Below are 22,133 nucleotides of genomic sequence, written 5' to 3'. Positions count from 1 at the left end.
AGGTGCGTGGTATGTGGTAACTCAGAAATGAAATAATTATCTGACTAGTTCTCAGATTTATCAGTAGATGTGATTCCACATCTCAACTCTCCCTCTCTCTCTCACAAAGCATTGTAGGAGTGATGACAGAATAGAGTGAGTGCAGCTGGGGCCGTGTGTTGGGTTCACCTCTTTCTACCATGACTAAGACGGACTGACTCATCTTTTCCTTCAAACAGTCACCCACACACACTGACAAAGAAAACACACACCCCCTCACACACAAATCAACACATGTACGCGTTTACTGTATCAAGAAGGCACAGGTGGTGGGTGAAACTCAAAGAATGTATCATTTATTTCTACAGGGTACAGAGGAATCCAGCTCTCAGTGTTGAGGAAACAGCCAATACAAGACAGCATGTAAGCCTAGTGGCTGATGCAACTACGCTCAACCCTCTCACCTTATTTGTAGGGAGGCTTGTGTCAGAACATACCATATGTCTTAAGTCACATCTTCTAAAACACCAGAGAGGTCTAGGGCGTTGTACAGTGCAAGTCTTCTAAGGAGTAACATAGCCTAGGTCAAATACCATCAATAGATTAGGCGGTCCAGCCACCCAAATTAGATCATTGCTCGAGGTTCCTGACAGAGCAGAGACCAACCCCCAATCTAATGTTTTCCTGTCAGTCCCTGACCCCATCCCTCCATCCCCCGACCCACGTTACACACCCTACTCCCTTCCAGCCTCATGCCATCAAGGTCATCTGTTCTGATACACACTTCATGTAACACACAGAGAGAGAGAGAGAGAGACGCACACAGGCAGAGATACACACAGGCAAACGCCTGGGGAGCACAAGAAAACAGGGGAGCACACGCAAACTGGGGAGAACACGCAAACTGGGGAGAACACGCAAACTGAGGAGAACACGCAAACTGGGGAGAACACGCAAACTGGGGAGAACACGCAAACTGGGGAGAACACGCAAACTGGGGAGAACATGCAAACTGGGGAGTACATGCAAACTGGGGAGCACACGCAAACTGGGGAGAACACGCAAACTGGGGAGAACACGTAAACTGGGGAGAACACGTAAACTGGGGAGCACACGTTAACTGGGGAGCACACGTAAAGGCTCTCTGCGGAGTACAGGCTAGCTGGCTTGTGTAACACACTGTTGCACCCTCAACAACTACTGTGATTATTATTATTTGACCATGCTGGTCATCTATGAACATTTTAACATCTTGGCCATGTTCTGTTATAATCTTCACCTGGCACAGCCAGAAGAGGACTGGCCGCCCCTCATAGTATGGTTCCTCTCTAGGATCCTTCCTAGGTTCCGGCCTTTCTAGAGAGTTTTTCCTAGCCACTGTGCTTCTACACCTGCATTGCTTGCTGTTTGGGGTTTTAGGCTGAGTTTCTGTACAGCACTTTGTGACATCAGCTGATGTAAGAAGGGCTTTATAAATACATTTGATTGATTGATTGATTGATTGATTGTGCTCTCACTCACACGCATACAATGACTGAAGGTGGTCCCAAGTGGCTCAGTTAGTGGAGAATGGCGCCTGCAACGGCAGGGTTGTGGGTCCGATTCCCACAGTGGACCAGTATGAAGAAAGAAAATAGTAGTATGAAAATGTACGCACTCACTACTGTAAGTTGCTCTGGATGGGACCTTCTGCTAAATGGCTGAAATGTAAACAAGGGTCATTGGGTGTGTTGGTGAGGGTGAATGAGCAGGTGCCGAGTGGAACTGGAAGTGTAGCATAGAATACAGATATCTCAGAATCTATCCTCGTCGTTCCGCTCAACTCCTTCTCTCTGTTTTTCCTTCCTTTGTCTTATTTTATCTCACACTCTACACTCTCAGAAGAAGAAAAAAAGCGTTACCTTTTAGGCAGGGTTTCTGTTGTGTGGCGCCAGACATCTGAGAAATGTACCGGACCCATATGCATTGGGGTGCGTAACCTGATTAGGGCGTCCACCCACGGTGCTCAGAATGACAGGAATCACATTTACATTTTGGTCATTCATATTCACAGAACATGCAAATTGAGTCTGAAACGATGTGCCGGGGCCCTTCTTACCGAATCCTGATGTGCACTTTGAACATGTTAGAACAACAGTCCACATTTACTTTTCCTCAGCCAACAAGATGAGTAATGAACAGCAGAATCACTGGCCTATGTCAATCTACTATCACCCATAGCAGAAAAGCGTACCTATTCCATTGGTCAGCTTGTCAGGAAAGAAAAGGTCTATTCCAAACCGACAGTTGCGGGACGATAGATCCCAAATTCATACAACGAGGCTACATAAGAATTTAAACAACGTTAAAAGGAATGAGTCAGATGCAACAGATCAGAACTTTTAGCTTAAAATGTTGATAGACTATGATGCTCAACAATGCACACAAGGCAGCAAGCAGTATCCTCGGGAGAGTTCGTTCCATAATGCAATTAGCAGGAAAACACAGTTGTCAAAAGGGCACGGCACATGCGAGCGGTTTCATGTGACAGAGAGGTACATATCAATTTGAAATGTAGAAAGAGGTGAGATCTAATAGGCAAAAACTAGCATGGGTTGCTAATACGACTTGGGTTGTGTCTTTGGCTACTGGACAATGAAAGAAAGTTGATATAAAATAATTGCCTCCACAAATATGGTCTGATTTTGGCTCGGCTACTTTGAAGCAAGGTAAGACATGCCTCATAATATGTCTAAAAAAAAATGTTTAGGTTTCAAACAATTAAGTATATGTTTTCAAAATGCATACTGCTTCCAGATCATTGCAAAGTGGCGTTTTTATTTATCGGCTTTTCAAAACAAACAAAAACATTGCCCAAAAGACAGCTAATACCGGTTAATAGAAAACCCTGAAGTTTTTACTATTTCTCTGTCTTTCTCCATCTGTTTCTTCTTTCTTTCTCTCTCTCTTATTTTCTTTAACTCTGTCCCTGTCCTCTCCTCGGTGTTGTCCCTGACCTGTGAGCTCCTCCTCTGCTCTGGGCAGGGACGGAGAAGTACGGAGAGGGGGACAGGGAGAAGGACAGAGAGGTACGGAGAGGGGGACAGGGAAAAGGACAGAGAGGTACGGAGAGGGGGACAGGGAGAAGGACAGAGAGGTACGGAGAGGGGGACAGGGAGAAGGACAGAGAGGGGGACAGAGAGAGGGACAGACAGATGGACACAGAGAGGGAGAGGGACAGAGATATGGACAGACAGGGGGGACAGAGAGCGACAGACAGATAGACAGAGAGGGACAGAGAGGAACAGGGAAGTGTAAGGTATCCACCGTGTCATAGCTCCTGACTCTGCCCTTCCTGACACATGGCACGTGCAAGTCAGCACGCACACACACACAGCCCAGCTGGGAGGGAGAGGTCTGCCTGCCTGCCTGCCCCACTACACCACTCCTCACAAAGAGAAGGGGAGAAAGGAGGAGAGGAGGGAGGGAAAGGGAGGGGGCGGAGCCACCAAAAGCACTCCAGCACCAGCAGAGGGGGAGGAAAGTGAAGGAGGAATAGTGTTTTTGAAAGACTGGTCTTTGTGGGAAAGACTTGGGACTGAACGAAAAAATAGAGGGAAATATGAGGAGGCAAGGAATGGGTGGAGGGAAGATGGTGGAGAGAGGGGGGGGAGGGGTGAAAGGGTGAAAGGGTTTAAAGTAGTAGTGGAAATAATACCCGTACATACTGTAGTTGACAAAGACAGTAGAATTGATAGCAGATGATGTCACTAACGCGATGAGGTTATACTGTTTAAATCAGTACTAACTTTCAGTTGGAACACTTTGGGGAGGAGTCTGACTTACGACCCATCCATCAAAGACAGACAGACAACAAACAGTACAGGGAGGGAAAATATTAGAGAATAAAACAACTACGGTGCAACAACATAACACCTAGGGGGAGGGCTACACTGGGAGAGAGCGAGAGAGGGGGGAGAGATAAAGAGAAGGAGAGAGAGAGAGAGAGGGAGAGGGAGCTAGAGAGAGAAATGTATAGATAAAAGGGAAAGAATCGGGTGAGAACCTTCCCCAGCCCCTGCATGGCGGCGTGTTGCTAACATTAGCCCCCCGCCCCCCCCCCCCATCATATGTTCAAGTCAAGTGCAGCCCGTTTTAAAAGGTCCAGCGATCTCCTTGCCTGTCGCGCTGCAGAGAACCTATAGCATCAATCGCCTTGCTCTGTGTCATGCTTTACATCAACTACTACATACCCTACATATCCAACAACCATGACGTTTGTTGTAAACAAACATTTTCAAGCCACTTGAGGCCCTCCTGTATCGCCTATAAGTTTGTAGCCTACACTCGTAGAAAAAAAAGGTGCTATCTAGAACCTTAAAAGGGTTCTTCGGCTGTCCCCATAAGAGAACCTTTTGAAGAACCCTTTTAGTTCCAGGTAGAACCTTTTTAGTTCCATGTATAACCCTTTCCACAGAGGGTTCAACATGGAACCCAAAAGATGTCTACCTGAAACCCAAACGTGTTCCACCTGGAACCAAAAAAGGTACTCCTTTGGGGACAGTTGAAGAACCCTTTTGGACCCCTTTTTTTCTAAGAGTTTAGCCAACTGGATCCATGTGTTTTCACACCAGACTCCAATACTGTATCATGAAAACTCAAAACAGAGCTACAGGGATAACTTCTAAATCCTGTCATATAGTCATGGTTTGGCGGAGAAAGGTTGTGGATTGGCTGGATTCATTACTGTACTATACAGAGTTGGTTCCTGTGTAGTGCTGTACTATACAGAGTTGGTTCCTGTGTAGTACTGTACTATACAGAGTTGGTTCCTGTGTAGTGCTGTCCTATACAGAGTTGGTTCCTGTGTAGTACTGTACTATACAGAGTTGGTTCCTGTGTTGTACTGTACTATACAGAGTTGGTTCCTGTGTAGTACTGTACTATACAGAGTTGGTTCCTGTGTAGTACTGTACTATACAGAGTTGGTTCCTGTGTTGTACTGTACTATACAGAGTTGGTTCCTGTGTAGTACTGTAATATACAGAGTTGGTTCCTGTGTAGTACTGTACTATACAGAGTTGGTTCCTGTGTAGTACTGTAATATACAGAGTTGGTTCCTGTGTAGTACTGTACTATTCAGAGTTGGTTCCTGTGTAGTACTGTACTATACAGAGTTGGTTCCCAGTCTCCGAGAGAGAGAGCAGCCAGCAGAGAGGTGAGAATTTAAGACATGACACAACAGCCTCCTCCTCCTCCCTCCATTCATTTTTCATTAACCGTGGCAGGCAGCGGTGCTCGGCCGCTCAGCCATTCTGTCCTCCAGGAGAAACCAGACGCCATCCGGCACGGACGAGAGCCACAACACTTCAACCACACAGGGCAGCGCCAATGAACCATGCCAGGACTTAAGCCAAGCCACGGGCACTCAGTCAGCCCCACAGACAAGACCCATGACGGGGAAGAAACATGACTGGGAACTGGGACGAGCGTCTGTTAGAGAGCATTAATTAGAAAAGACACATTACAAGAGAGCTGCTGATGACAGTCAATCCCTTCTTGACATTTGAGTGGTCCCTGGAGTCTGCATCAGGGGAGGTGAATTAGTGGGTGAATGCAGAACATGAATCAAAATGTCATTTCGGATCCCATTGGGGCTCAATATGTTTCCTGAGCATCTTGGTTGGTGAGTAATACGGGGAGACAGTCACTTGATTTGAAGTGGTTTGCATAACGGTTTGATGATTTCTGAGTAATAATTCCAGAATATCTGACGTAACCAATGGGAAAGTAATCACGAGGAATGATTGTTCGTTGTGCTCGACAAGTTTCGTTCTTAAGACGTTGCGAGCTGTCATCTATAGGACAGGAGTGCATTGAGACTCATAGCGGAAAGCACTGACACTTGGTCAATCACATTCAACAATCGGCTCCATTTGAGTTCAATTCCTCTACACGGGGGCACTATAAAACCCCACCTCCTCAATCCAACAAACAGTAGATGGACATTTGGCAACAGGCATCAGGACCATGATTACGTTTCCATGCACAGTAATAATTTGATATTAAACTGATTATGGCAGTAGGCAGATAATGCAATAGTCATGCAAACAACTTACTCTGCTTATCTAAAATCGGCGTCAGGTCAAAGTTGAAGTAAGCATACGCCGATTAAAACACCTGGTTTCCTGAGCCATCTTTCAAATGATTAGGACGTGTCAACACCTTAAAATCGGTGTTCCAGGGGTGTATTTGATCTGTGCATGTGTTAGCACCAGCCGAGAGAGCCTCCCTCTTTTGCCCGAATCAAGTGAGTTCAGAACAACTGAATGAATGAAGTGAGTTCAGAACAACTGAATGAATGAAGTGAGTTCAGAACAACTTAATGAATGAAGTGAGTTCCGAACAACTGAATGTATGAAGTGAGTTCAGAACAACTGAATCTATGCGACTTAGCAGTCGTTTTCACATACAAACTTTATATGTCCGAACTCAGAATCAAATACGCTTCCCAAAAAGAACATGGTCGCTGTGGTGGAACGTTTATTTTGACTAAGCGATTTTCTGCATTTATCAGAGTCCCATCAGGTAGCCTGAATTCAGATATGTCCATGTAAACAGGATTATTGGGGAAATAGATTGTTTATTTTTTTAAATGTAACTATTATATTCATCTGACTATCGACAGTAATCGCATCATTGTCTGCCTGTAACCGTATTCAGTGACAGGTCAACAACAACAAAAACGACGCTGAATGTAACTAACCTGGAAGGCCGCACACTCCCCCCCCCACACACACACACACACACACATGCAACCCATCTCATCACAGTTCAAATTACAGTGATGTCATCTGCCACTCACTGTTACCACATAAACGAGGTCACGGTTAACCCTTTCTAATCTAATCGAGGGTGGGGATTCCACAACATGGCTGTGTTCCAAATGACACCTTATTGCTTATATAGCTAGTGTTTGACTAGGGCCCATAGGAGTAGGTTGTCATTTGGGACACAGTACAGTTCAACCAAACCTGCTAGCGCTGTACTTTCCATTTGTAATCAGAAACACAATGACTAATTCATGTCTTTGCTCCGTCTACCTTTCCGGTAACCAGTCTACATGTATCTGCAGATGGTGGAAGTGCACATTTGATGATAGAAAAGGAAATAACTGCGTATGAAGAGAAGAGAAATCACGCCAGCACAGTCTGTTGTAACCGCTCACGTTGCTCTAGTGTTTCCTGAAGAGATACTACAAAGACCAGTAACCCTTCTAGAGCTGAAACTAAATGTTAAAAAACAGCAGTGTATACTTAAAATGTATACAATATATGTACAGTTGAAGTTGGAAGTTTACATACACCAAAGCCAAATACATTTATACTCAGTTTTTCACAATTCCTGACATTTAATCCTAGTACAAATTCCCTGTCTTAGGTCAGTTAGGATCACCACTTTATTTTAAGAATGTGAAATGTCAGAATAATAGTAGAGTGATTTATTTCAGCTTTTACTTCTTTCATCACGTTCCCAGTGGGTCAGAAGTTTACATACACTCAATTAGTATTTGGTAGCATTGCCTTTAAATTGTTTAACTTGAGTCAAACGTTTCGTGTAGCCCTCCACAAGCTTCCCACAATAAGTTGGGTGAATTTTGGCCCATTCCTCCAGACAGAGCTGGTGTAACTGAGTCAGGTTTGTAGGCCTCCTTGCTCACGCACGCTTTTTCAGTTCTGCCCACAAATGTTCTATAGGATTGAGGTCAGGGCTTTGTGATGGCCACTCCAACACATTGACTTTGTTGTCCTTAAGCCATTTTGCCACAACTTTGGAAGTATGCTTGGGGTCAATATCCATTTGGAAGACCCATTTGCGACCAAGCTTTAACTTCCTGACTGATGTCTTGAGATGTTGCTTCAATATATCCACATCATTTTCCTTTCTCATGAAGCCATCTATTTTATGAAGTGCACCAGACCCTCTTGCAGCAAAGCACCCCCACAACATGATGCTGCCACCCCTGTGCTTCTTCCTTGCTGAGCGGCCTTTCAGTGTATGTCGATATAGGCACGGTCAACATAAGTGTCTGTAAACTTCCGACTTCAACAATATATATATATATATGTATATTGTATGTGTACACTGGAGAATTAAAGAGTGAAAACTTGATTTTTATAGAGTGCTTCTTCAACAGGGCGTTGTTTGTGTGGATGTATGAGCCAGTCTTGACTATTTTCCAGAATGATCCTTGAATCATGACAACAACAGATGGTGACCAACAGCCTCAGCTGATGAGAAGTATGTGTCAGCACTTGGACCGTAGTAAGTTCACTGAGTTCAAAAGTAGCATGACAACCAATTCCCTGACCGTCTGAACATGTATAACGGAAACCGTGAGGATCATTAGCGCGACAAGAAAAGCCTACGGCTAAACTTGAATCTCCTTCCTCATATTCAACTGGCCCAAACTCAACTTTGACAACCAATCTTACAATGAAAGAATCCATTCAAAAAACAAGACATACGTCAGAATACTGGACATTGATTAGCTATGCCAGTCTCTCTAAACAGATTGCCAGTTCAGCGACAGCATGGGCGGAATCCTCCGTCTGAACCCAGAGCTCAGAGATTCACCTCGTATATAAACACACAAGCGTGCCACGACTTGGCAGACCAGAGAACAGCGGCGCGCCAGCACTTAGAGGCCACGTGCTAGAGGTTACTATAGTTCACACACACACACACACACACACACACACACACACACACACACACACACACACTCTGCCAGATAAACATGTGCGCATGCGTGTCTGTCTGACCCGCTAACTTACTCCCTCGGCCGACTTCCGAACTCTGAGAGGAGGGCCCGATCCCTGGCTCCTGAACCTGTGGGTACGGTTCCTCCTCCTCTCCTCTTTCTCTCATCCTCCTCCTGCTCTCGCTGGCCGCCTCTCTCATCACATGCCTGGATCTGCCGCCAATCGCCGCCCAGCCCGGGACGCTTCAAACCCGGCCCAGCCTCGTCGCCTGCCACTTAATCACAGCAACCTAGCACAAAACGCAGCCGCCAGATAAAGCCTGCGCTCTGAGCTAGCAGCCATGCAGCCAGCTAGAGGGGGAAGATAACTAACTAACTACACACTGCACCGCGCTGCAGTATAAGTCTGTTCACACGCCTGCCTTTTTAAAGGCCTCTCTTCTCCTGTGAGATGGAGCTCAGACAACTCTGAACACAAACCACACGTGGTCACCGGCATGAGCGCCAACAGACAGATGACATGTGGATGTCTATTTACTGTCAGTTTGTCTGTTGATCAAGGGCTAGTGTAAAGCTCCATGATATAAGTGCACGCGTGCACACAAACACACACACACACCGGTTTCTGCAGCACTATATGCCCTTCCTCCCTTCTAACGTCTGCAAGCCTCCAACTACTCTTCTCTCTTTTAAACCAACAACACCAAGACAAACAGAACAGACACACGGGGAAATCGCAGACAGATGACAGCCCAGTCAGTGTATCTGTCAGTCCCCCCCCCCACTGCGGTAACACGAGGATTCAAGCCCTCCAATCCCACTAATAACCCAGAAATACAGCACATAATAGGCCGTCTGAAAGAGTAGCTCTGTCTCCACAGTATCTGCCCCAGGAGTCTTCCTCTTACCTCTGTTGCCAGACTGGGCTTTACCGACCAGGCTTTCCTGTAGTCCTCAATATGTCCCACCTTTCCAGCCATTCAGGAGAGTGAGAAAGGGAGAAGGAGAGAGAGAGAGAGAGAGAGAGAGAGAGGGAGGGAGAGAAATGGGGGGAGAATAACAATCAATCGAACAATGCGACAAGAGCTTTCCAAAGAGACGACACGTCAATCCAGACAACATGAGCACCTAAAGAATACCCCGTCTATATAATCCCCTTCTCAAATTCTCTCCTCCTGACAGGAAAGGACCCTAACACATATCACTTCTATTTGCCTTCAAATGGCAAGCCAAGCCGGCGCGTCCCCACTGCTATGAGCGAGTGTGAGAGACAGTGAGAGAGCAAGGATTCTATTTTAAATGATAGAATTATGTAATGCATCAGGAACGAGGAGGATAGCCTCTGATCACGATTGTAGCAATGTGCCTTTGAATATCACCATGACAACATGCACATATACAATTATTCTGTAAATGGTCATGCATTACAGCGTCTTTATAATTCATATACATTATTCACGCATAGGTTACGGTCAATGCGATGATAATAACACGTTTAAATAATCCACTCCATCACACTAGAAAGGGGCTGTAACAGTAACAGCAGTAATAATTGAAGTCCTGAAACAATGAACACAGAATAGCAGCAGTGTACATTGGATATGCCCCTCTAACCACTTCTAGCTGTTGAGAGTGCCGGCAGTGTTTTGTCTCCAGCTAACCCTCCTGGTCTCTCCACCCCCCTCTCTTCTATCTCAAATAAACCCCACAGACTCCCCTCTCTCTCTCCCGGCTCTCTGTGTCCCTGTCCGGCATTCTGCCTGGTAATTAATATTTACCCAGTGTGCCAATCTGTCTTGGTGTGCTGCTCTCTCTCTCTCCGCCGGATGGCCGTATCCCCATCAGAGGACTCAAGCTCCCTCTCGTCTAACCTCTACTATCACTCTCTCTCTCTCTCTCGCTCTCTCTAGTCTGTGCTCCAACCCATTCAGGAAGCCATCTTGTGTTTTTAATCCTGTTTTACATTAGCCCTAGTACACACACATTCTCTCCCTCCCTCCCTCCCTCTCTCCCTCCCTCCCTCCCTCCCTCGTTCCCCTATGCTAATAGGTCTACCGCACACACACACGCACGAGTGAGGATTTTTTTTTCAAATCCAGCCTCTGTGATCGTTTTCACTGCTGCTCTACACACTACCTCCCCCCATTCCTTCTCCTTTCTTTAAACCCCCCTCCTCCCTCCTCTCTTTCTCAGTCTTTCCATCGAGTAAAACTAACTGCACTCGTGATGTGAATACTCCCCCCTACCTCCTCTTCAACAATACACTCGCATGAACACACGCACACACACGGCCGGCGAAACGTCACGCTACACACCGCACACAAAGAGAGTCAAGCAACCAATCAGCGGCCAGCCTGAGCTCTGCTGCTAGGGTGAAAGAGAGAGAGAGCGAGAGAGAGGGAGGGGGGGGGGTCTGTGTATGCTTGCTTGCACATGCAGCCCTATATCGAGTTAGTGAGAATAACACAGAGAAAGAGAGAGAATAAGAGAGATAGACGGAAGGTGGACTGGGGGATGGGACCTCTCTATGGCTGTCAATTATCTCCTTGAGCTCAGCTTCCCTAAACAATGCCTCTGGTATGTGGTATAGCTGAAGACCATCTGTGTCAGGGCTGCCTGCAATAACTGGACTGGACTACAGTGCACAGTGCACAGTGCACACACACGGACACACACACACACAAACACACACACACTCTCTGTGTACCGGGGAACAGACACTTACACAGCAACACAGCCATTTAAACATGCTGACTCAAGATCCATACACACAGACATAATGTAGCAAACATTTCTGAATTGTGCAAATTTATGGAAATGTGTACAAACGTAACACAAGGTAGAATATGAAACATATTTTTGTACCGTGTGAACACTGTGTTGCACAGTTCATTGACAAAAGTTCAAATGAAATGAGAGAAAACACACTGCCCTAATTAGTATCATTCTGATAGACTAAATAACCCCCAAGGTTGTACAGTAAAATGACTTCCCCTCCATTCTGAGTTGTTCTCTTTTAGGAAATTGACCCTACGAGATTAACATACCGATCATATTTAGGAGGTCTGGGGGGGGGGGTTTGTTTATGTCGGTTTTAAAGGGAGAGAGATCTGCTAGTACCATCTCAGACGCAGGTAAAATATGCTCTCGGTTTAGCTTTCACTGACACTAGTAATGTGCCTCTGAATGACAGCCAACTATTGAACAAAGTTGTATCTGGGGTTTACCAGTTTCTTCTACTTTTAAGTCTAGGTGAAGAGGGAAAAGTGGCCGTTGTAATTTCCAAGCTTCACAGAGTGCCAGGCACCTGTAGCGCCGATGTATATGAGCTTACCTGGATTCCTTGTTGTTAGTTACACAGGTTTACTGACAATCTCTTTTGAGAGAAGTGTAAAAACATTTTAAACAGCCATTTAGTCAAAGAAAAAGCACAAATCACAAAAATAAAGAGAACGAGTTCATGTTGAAGACAGAGAGAGAGAACGACAGAGAGAGAGAATGACAACGAGCGAGAGAACGGCAGAGAGAGAGGATGACAACGAGAGAGAGAGAGAACGACAGAGAGAGAGAAGGACAACGAGAGAGAGAGAGAACGACAGAGAGAGAGAACGACAGAGAGAGAGGATGACAACGAGAGAGAGAGAGAACGACAGAGAGAGAGAGGATGACAACGAGAGAGAGAGAACGACAGAGAGAGAGAGGATGACAGAGAGAACGATTGAGAGAGAGAGAACGATTGAGAGAGAGAGAACGACAGAGAGAGAGAATGACAACGACAGAGAGAGAGAGAGAACGACAGAGAGAGAGAGAGAGACAGAGAGAGAGAGAATGACAGAGAGAGAGAATGACAGAGAGAGAGAGAACGACAGAGAGAGAGAGAACGACAGAGAGAGAGAGAACGACAGAGAGAGAGAACGACAGAGAGAGAGAGAACGACAGAGAGAGAGAACGACAGAGAGAGAGAGAGAGAGAACGACAGAGAGAGAGAGAGAACGACAGAGAGAGAGAGAGCGGACAGAGAGAGAGAGAACGACAGAGAGAGAGAACGACAGAGAGAGAGAGAGAACGACAGAGAGAGAGAGAACGACAGAGAGAGAGAACGACAGAGAGAGAGAGAACAACAGAGAGAGAGAGAACGACAGAGAGAGAGAGAACGACAGAGAGAGAGAGAATGACAGAGAGAGAGAGAACGACAGAGAGAGAGAGAACGACAGAGAGAGAGAGTGGTAGTAAAGCAAGCAACCAGTCAGTGATACAGCGTTTGTGATGCCTTTCTGAGCCTCAGCCTCTTATATGGCTGGCATGGAAATTCCCTGCTCTGACGTCACTCAGAGTGTGTGTGTGTGTGTGTGTGTGTGTGTGTGTGTGTGTGTGTGTGTGTGTGATGTGTGTGCATAAAGGGGTGTGTTTATAGTAAGCGGTACAGCAAGAGCGGCTGCGCAGCGTGTTTGTGTTATGGGTGGCGACCGAGCAACGTCATTGTACCTGCCGGCGTGCCGTGGTTCCGTTGTGTGGCACGCCTAAATTACCGCTCCAACATGAGTGATACAAATATCTGAGCTAAAGTCTGTTAGCCTCGACTCAGACACGCGACTCTAACGCCGGACGTTTGTGGACTACTCTGCCTTGGGTAGTGTAGTATATATCTCCAACTCATCTCATAGTCAGCACTGACTGATCTGATTACACTGCACCTGGCCTCCCCAGACAGCCCTCCCCATTTTCTCTCTCTCTCTCACACACACACACACTCTCTCTCACACACACACACACACGCACGCAGGCACACACACACACACGTTTGAGTCATTTAGCAGACGTTTTTATCCAGAGCGAGTTAGTGTATTCATCTCACAATAGCTAAGTGGGAGAACCACATCTCAGTCATAGTAGATATATTTTCCATGAATAAATGTGCTATTAGCAAAGTCAGTGCTAGCATACACACACGCACACACACACAAAATCCCATCTGCTCAATGACATTACTGTAATCCTGTTGTATAAATAACCTCCCCCAACTCAATCTCAGCTAATTCCCACGTACTCTGTATGTCAGTCTCCCTCACCCCCACAAATGACAGATAACTGTTCTGGTAACCAGGACGTCACCATCTCCCTTACAACTTTGGTTACAACAAATTGAACAAGTGAAGCAAGAATGAGTGGTGTTCAGTCTGGTGTAACCGGGCTACCAACCCGGCAACCCTCCAATATCCTCCTCACTCACCCAGACCTGTGACAACCCACTCCCACTCCCACATCCCTCTAGACTAGGACAAGAATCAGGGGAGGGAGACTAATTACAACCACTTTAACAATGAGTTGTAAAAATCAGCAACTCACAGGGGGAGGAGTGGAAAGAGGTGGCCGGCTGTAATTACAACACTATTAACAGTATTAATTAACTAACACTCTGACTTCCCACAGCCGTCCCCTCTGTCCTCTCCTGTCCTTCTCCCCTCTGTCCTCTACTCTCCTGTCCTCTACTCTCCTGTTCTCTACTCTCCTGTCCTCTACTCTCCTGTCCTCTACTCTCCTGTCCTTCTCCCCCCCTGTCCTCTACTCTCCTGTCCTTCTCCTCTCCTGTCCTTCTCCCCTCCTGTCCTCTACTCTCCTGTCCTTCTCCCCTCCTGTCCTCTACTCTCCTGTCCTTCTCCCCTCCTGTCCTCTACTCTTCTGTCCTTCTCCCCTCCTGTCCTCTACTCTCCTGTCCTGTCCTTCTCCACTCCTGTCCTCTCCTGTCCTGTGATGTCCTTGTCCTGTTCTCTCCACTCCTCATGTCCTCTCTAAATTACCTATGTGGCTTATTTAGCCTCGGGTTAAATAAAAGTGGCAGTAGACATATAAACACCATATGCATCTTTAAGAGTAATGTACATAGGCTATACTAGTCTTGCGTGGCCTTCCTTCCAAATTATAAGCCTGGCCTCCTGTGACTAAGGCAATAGAGGTGTAAACACCACGAGATGTGTGGTCAGACCTCGTGTCTGGAGAGGAGAATAATAGATGGAGATGATGGGATGTGGTTGCCAAGGCAATGGGGACACAGCTGGTGGACCTACACAGGGGCCAGAGAGGACAGAAGAGGAGAGGGGGATGTGAGGAGAGGGAGATGTTCAACCTCTGCTCAATATAGTTCACCTAAAGAGCACAGCTACAGCTTCCTCTCTCTGTCTATCCTACTTACTGCTGGCCTAACCAATACAATCTTACACTGTAAATACAGTTGAAGTTGGAAGTTTACATACACCTTAGCCAAAAACATTTAAACTCAGTTTTTCACAATTCCTGACAATTAGTCCTAGTAAAAAGCCCCTGTTTTAGGTCAGTTAGGATTACCACTTTATTTTAAGAATGTGAAATGTCAGAATAATAGTAGAGAGAATTATTTATTTTAGCTTTTGTTTCTTTCATCACATTCCCAGTGGGTCAGAAGTTTACATACACTCAATTAGTATTTGGTAGCATTGCCTTTAAATTGTTTAACTTGGGTCAAACATTTCAGGTAGCCTTCCACAAGCTTCCCACAATAAGTTGGGTAAATTTTGGCCCATTCTTCCTGACAGAGCTGGTGTAACTGAGTCAGGTTTGTAGGCCTCCTTGCTCACACACGCTTTTACAGTTCTGCCCAGAAAATGTATATGAGATTGAGGTCAGGGCTTTGTGATGGCCACTCCAATACCTTGACTTTGTTGTCCTTAAGCCATTTTGCCACAACTTTGGAGGTATGCTTGGGGTCATTGTCCATTTGGAAGACCCATTTGCGACCAAGCTTTAACTTCCTGACTGATGTCTTGAGATGTTGCTTCAATATATCCACATCATTGTCCTCCTCATGATGCCATCTATTTTATGAAGTGAACCAGTCCCTCCTGCAGCAAAGCACCCCCACAACATGATGCTGCCACCCCCGTGCTTCACGGTTGGGATGGTGTTCTTCGGCTTGCAAGCCTCCCCCTTTTTCCTCCAAACATAACGATGGTCATTATGGCAAAACAGTTCTATTTTTGTTTCATCAGACCAGAGGACATTTCTCCAAAAAGTACAGTCTTTGTCCCCATGTGCAGTTGCAAACCATTGTCTGGCATTTTTATGGCGGTTTTGGAGCAGTGGCTTCTTCCTTGCTGAGCGGCCTTTCAGGTTATGTCAATATTGAACTCGTATTACTGTGGATATAGATACTTTTGAACCTGTTTCCTCAAACATCTTCACAAGGTCCTTTGCTGTTGTTCTGAGATTGATTTGCACTTTTCGCACCAAAGTATCTCTAGGAAACAGAACGCGTCTCCTTCCTGAGCGGTATGATGGCTGCGTGGTCCCTTGTGGAGGTCTCCAATTCTTTTTCTGAGGTCTTGGCTGATTTCTTTTGTTTTTCCCATGATGTTAAGCAAATAGGCATTGAGTTTGAAGGTAGGCTTTGAAATACATCCACAGGTACACCTCCAATTGACTCGAATTATGTCAATTAGCCTATCAGAAGCTTCTAAAGACATTACATAATTTTCTGGAAGTTTCCATACTGTTTAAAGGCAGTCAACTTAGTATATGTAAACGTCTGACCCACTGGAATTGTGATACAGTGAATTATAAGTGAAATAATCTGTCTGTAAACTATTGTTGGAAAAATGACTTGTGTCATGCACAAAGTAGATGTCCTAACCGACTTGCCAAAACTACAGTTTGTTAACAAGAAATTTGTGGAGTGGTTGAAAAATGAGTTTTAATGACTCCAACCTAAGTGCATGTAAACCTCTGACTTCAACTGTATATACTGAACAGAAATATAAACACATCATGTAAAGTGTTGGTCCCATGTTTCATGAGCTGATATAAAAGATCTCACAAATTGTCCATGCACACAAAAAGCCTATTTCTCTAAAATGTTGTGCACAAACTTGTTTACATGCCTATTAGTGAGCATTTCTCCTTTACCAAGATAATCCATACACCTGACAGGTGTGGCATATCAAGAAGCTGATTAAACAGCATCATCATTACACAGGTGCACTTTGTGCTGTGGACAATAAAAGGCCACTCTAAAATGTGCAGTTTTGACACACAATGACACAGATGTCTCAAGTTGAGGGAGTGTCCAATTAACATGCAGATTGCAGGAATGTCCACCAGAGCTGGTTTCAGAGAATTGAATGTTAATTTCTCTACCATAAGCCGCCTCCAACGTTATTATAAGGAATTTGGTAGTACGTCTAACCAGTCTCAGAACCACAGACCACGTGTAACCTCGCCAGACAGGGACCTCCACATCCGGCTTCTTAACGTGCACGATCGTCTAAGACCAGACACCCGGACAGCTGATGAAACTATAGGATTGCACAACCGAAGAATTTCTGCACAGACTGTGAGAAACCATCTCAGGGAAGCTCATCTGCGTGCTCGTCATCCTCACCAGGATCTTGACCTGACTGCAGTTCGGTGCTGAAACTGACTTCAGTGGGAAAATACTCACCGTCGATGGCCACTGGCACGCTGGAGAAGTGTGCTCTTTACGGATGAATCCCGGTTTCAACTTTGCTGATGGCAGACAGCGTGTATGGCTTCATGTGGGCGAGCGGTTTGCTGATGTCAACGTTGTGAACAGAGTGCCCCATGGTGGCGGTGGGGTTATGGTATAGGCAGGCATAAGCTACGAACAACAAACACAATTGTATTTTATCAATGGCAATTTAAATGAACAGAGATACCGTGACGAGATCCTGAGGCCCATTGTCGTTACATTCATCCACCACCATCATCACATGTTTCAGCATGATAACGCACAGCCCCATGTCGCAAGGATCTGTGCGCAATTGCTGGAAGCTGAAAATGTCCCAGTTCTTCCATGGCCTGCATACTCACCAGACATGTCACCCATTGAGCATGTTTGGGATGGATCGACGTGTTCGACAGCGTGATCCACTTCCTGTCAATATCCAGCAACTTCGCACAGCCCTTGAAGAGGAGTGGGACCACATTCCACAGGCCACAATAAACAGCCTGATCAACTCTATGCGAAGGAGATGTGCTGCTCTGCATGAGGCAAATGGTGGTCACACCAGATACTGACTGGTTTTCTGATCCACGCCCTTCCCTTTTTTTTATGGTATCTGTTACCAACAGATGCATATCTGTATTCCCAATCATGTGAAATCCACAGATTAGGGCCTAATGAATTTATTTCAATTGACTGATTTCCCCATATGAACTGTAACTCAGTAAAACCTTTGAAATTATTGCATGTTGCATTTATATTTCTTTGTTCCGTGTAGTTTGTGTTGTCATGGCCTTATAGTCTAATGCTTAAACACATATGTACACAAACACACATGTACACAAACATGTACACAAACACACATGTAGACAAACACACACATGTACGCAAACAAACATGTACACAAAGACACATGTACACATACATGTACGTACATACAATCGCCCACCCTCTTTCTCTGTGAGGGGATTGTCATTATTAGTCACATATCATCTAGAACTCTGATCTCTCTAATCACACTGTTACCAGGGTGCAATGGTCTGTTTCTATGAGAAAGTCACCATCAATATCATATACAGACGTGCTCAAATTTGCTGGTACCCCTCCACAAAAAAATGAAGAATGCACAATTTTCTCTGAAATAACTTGAAACTGACAAAAGTACTTGGCGTCCACCATTGTTTATTCCATATTTAATAGAAATCAGACTTTGAATAGAAATCAGACTTTGCTTTTGATTTTTTTATTCAACATAATACTGTAAATAATAAAACAAAATGAAAATGGCATGGACAAAAATTAGGAGACCATTAACCTAATATTTTGTTGCACAACCTTTAGAGGCAATCACTGCAATCAAATGTTTTCTGTGGCTCTCAATGAGACGTATGCACCTGTTAACAGGTCGTTTGGCCCACTCTTCCTGAGCAAACCGCTCCAGCTGTCTGAGGTTTGACGGGGGCCAAGTTTCAGCTCTTTCAATAGATGTTTGATAGGACTCAGATCATGACTCATAGAAGACCACTTCAGAATAGTCTAATGTTATGTTCTTATCCATTCTTGGGTGCTTTTAGCTGTGTGTTTTGAGTCATTATCCTGTTGGAGGACCCATGACCTGCAACTGAGAGCGTAACGTTGTGCGCTAAGAGTCGGGAAGCAAGTTCAGGGAGTGAGTGTTTTAATAAAATAAACGGAACATAATACACAACATGAAACACTAACAGCACACAGACATGAAACTGAAACACCTGGGGAAGGAACCAAAGAGAGTGACATATATAGGGAAGGTAATCAGGGAAGTGATAGAGTCCAGGTGAACGTTACGATGGTGACAGCTGTGCACCATAACGCGCAGCCTGGTGACCTAGAGGCCGGAGAGGGAGCACACTGACAGAGAGAGGGTTTTCTGACACTGGGCAGTACGTTTCACTCCAGAATGCCTTGATCGTCCTGAGATTCCATTGTGCTCTGCACAGATTCAAGGCACCCTGTGTCAGGCGCAGCAAAGCAGCCCCAAAACAGAACCCAGCCTCCATGTTTCACTGTAGGTATGGTGTTCTTTTCTTTGAAAGCTTCATCTTTTCCATCTGTGAACATAGAGCTGATGTGACTTGCCAAAAAGCTCCATTTTTGACTCAGCATTTTAGCAAATTCCAGTCTGGCTTTATGTTTTTCTTTCAAAAGGGGAGTCCTCCTGGGTCTTCTTCCATGGAGGCCACCTTCGCTCAAAAAAGCGACGGATGGTGCGATCAGAAACTGACGTACCTTCACCTTGGAGTTCAGCTCGTATCTCTTTGGCAGTTATCCTTGGTTCTTTTTCTACCATTCGCACTCTCCTTCTGTTCAATCCGGGGTTGATTTTCCTTTTGTGGCCGCTCCCAGGGAGGTTGGCTACAGTTCCATGAACCTTAAACTTCCTAATAATATTTGCAACTGTTGTCACAGTGATATCAAGCTGCTTGGAGATGGTCTTGTAGCCTTTACCTTTACCATGCTTGTCTATGATTTCCTTTCTGATCTCCTCCTTTGCTTTCTCTGGTCCATGTTCAGTGTGGTGCACACAATGATACCAAACTGCACGGTGACTACCTTTCTCCTTTTAAATAGGCTGAACGACTGATTTACAAGATTGGAGATATGTGTGATACTAATTAAATAAACTAATGAGCTTGAAATATTACTATAATCCAAATATTTATTATCTTTTCTAAGGGGTACCAACAAATGTGTCCAGGCCATTTTAGAATATATTTGTTGAATAGGCAATAATTCATCTCTTTTCACAGCTTCTTTGCTTTATTCTATGACATACCAAAGGCATGCAAGTATACATGATAAAATAGCTTTACATTTCATCACTTTTCAGGAAGAAATAAGCATTATTTCAATGAGCTTTAAGGGTACAAACTAATTTGAGCGCGTCTGTACATACTGTTTGTCTAACTTTTAACTAGACCTAAACTAAGCAAAAAAAGAAACATCCCTTTTTCAGGACCCTGTCTTCAAAGATAATTCGTAAAAATCCAAATAACTTCACAGATCTTCATTGTAAAGGGTTTCATCACTGTTTCCCATGCTTGTTCAATGAACCATAAACAATTAATGAACATGCACCTGTGAAATGGTCATTAAGGCACTAACAGCTTAAAGCAATTAGGTCACAGTTATGAAAACTTAGGACACTAAAGAGGCATTTCAACTGACTCTGAGAAACACCAATGAAAGATGCCCAGGGTCCCTGCTCATCTGCCTAAACATGCCTTAGGCATGCTGCAAGGAGGCGTGAGGACTGCAGATGTGGCCAGGGCAATAAATTGCAATGTCTGTACTGTGAGACGCCTAAGACAGCGCTACAGCTGATCGTCCTCGCAGTGGCAGACCATGTGTAACAACACCTGCACAGGATCGGTACATCCGTACATCACACCTGCAGGACAGGTACAGGATGGCAACAACTGCCCGAATTACACCAGGAACGCACAATCCCTCCATCAGCGCTCAGACTGTCCGCAATAGGCTGAGAGAGGTTGAACTGAGGGAAATGTCCAGAAACTTGCAGGTGCCTTGATAGAAGAGTGGGGTAACATATCACAGCAAGAACTGGCAAATCTGGTGCAGTCCATGAGGAGGAGATGCACTGCAGTACTTAATGCAGCTGGTGGCCACATTTACCTTCCCACCAAGGCCCTTTTTGCCTTTACCTCCCTTCTCACCTCATTTGCTCACATTGTATATAGACTTGTTTATACTTTATTATTGACTGTATGTTTGTTTTACTCCATGTGTAACTCTGTGTTGTTGTATCTGTCGAACTGCTTTGCTTTATCTTGGCCAGGTCGCAATTGTAAATGAGAACTTGTTCTCAACTTGCCTACCTGGTTAAATAAAGGTAAAATAAATAAAATAAAATAAAAGATACTGACTGTTACTTTTGATTTTGACCCCACCTTTGTTCAGGGACACATTATTCAATTTATGTTAGTCACATGTCTGTGGAACTTGTTCCGTTTATGTCTCAGTTGTTGAATCTTGTTATGTTCATACAAATATTTACACAAGTTAAGTTTGCTGAAAATAAATGCAGTTGACAGTGAGAGGACGTTTTTTTTTTTGCTGAGTTTACAAAGCTAAAAAGGCAGCTACAGTAAGAGACAGAAAGACAGCTACATGTCAGTGTTACTATTACTATGGTTCAGACCCTAGCTACTGAACAGCAGGTTGAATAGAGGAAGAGTTCCCCTAGAGTTCACTGGTATAATCTATGGTGGCCATAAACATTCTACTTTTAACAACAATGGGACTGAGTGAGAACCTCTGGAAGGTCATATATCCAATCCATAAACACTAGCTGGGCTGCTTCTGTATTCCTCTCTGAGACAGATAGAAGATGTCCACATGAGTATCATGTTAGATATAGCTGGACGTTTCTACAATGTTAGGCTATAAAAATGGTATAGTCCCTGAATATGGAGTTACTAAAAGTGAATGCAAGACAATAAGTTAGGATAAATCCATAAACGTAAGTTATTCCCACTCAGGACTACTAAAAAGTCTGGATTTACAACTCCTCTCCAAGAACCTCATCTTCAACTATGACCACATGTGAGGTCTAGGTAACCAATCACATTCAACTATGACCACATGTGAGGTCTAGGTAACCAATCACAGATTGGGACAGTGAGTGTCTGAAAACAAAGGGGACAGAGTGACCGAGCAGGGGAGGGCAGTCCAGGAGGGAAGCCAAGATGTCCTGTGATTGACTGAACCTGTTCCCCCCTCTTCAGACCTTTCCCTCTGTCCCCAAGGCTGCAGGCCACCATGTCCTTACTGTCATCCATGTCCCTGTCTACAGAGTCATCCCCCCATCCTGAAACACACACACAGAGGGAAAAAGGCCTTCCCTAGCCAGTTCAGAGTTGT

General features: G+C 44.9%; 1 protein-coding gene across 3 annotated transcripts in view; it reads right to left on the bottom strand.

The window, feature by feature from the left end:
- Positions 1–22,133, bottom strand: part of LOC110525859 (methylcytosine dioxygenase tet3) — a 61,046-nt gene that overhangs the window by 31,781 nt on the left and 7,132 nt on the right. The window contains exons 1-2 of one of the 3 annotated variants that reach the window (XM_036980014.1): positions 10,501–10,725; positions 9,631–9,690 (exon numbers count right to left, since the gene is read on the bottom strand). The exons of 1 other annotated variant lie outside the window; for it this stretch is intronic. Coding sequence is in view for 1 of the 2 variants with exons in the window: in XM_036980012.1 (XP_036835907.1) it covers positions 9,631–9,690 (60 nt within the window). In the remaining variant the exon portion in view is untranslated. Of the gene's footprint in view, positions 1–9,630; positions 9,691–10,500; positions 10,726–22,133 lie in introns of those variants that run through there. One more of the 3 variants, XM_036980012.1, reaches the window with a different exon arrangement.

The sequence above is a fragment of the Oncorhynchus mykiss genome, chromosome 6, assembly GCF_013265735.2.
Source record: "Oncorhynchus mykiss isolate Arlee chromosome 6, USDA_OmykA_1.1, whole genome shotgun sequence".
Classification (NCBI taxonomy): domain Eukaryota; kingdom Metazoa; phylum Chordata; class Actinopteri; order Salmoniformes; family Salmonidae; genus Oncorhynchus; species Oncorhynchus mykiss.
Note: the sequence above shows the minus strand (reverse complement) of the source record. Positions and strands in the feature narration are given on the sequence as shown.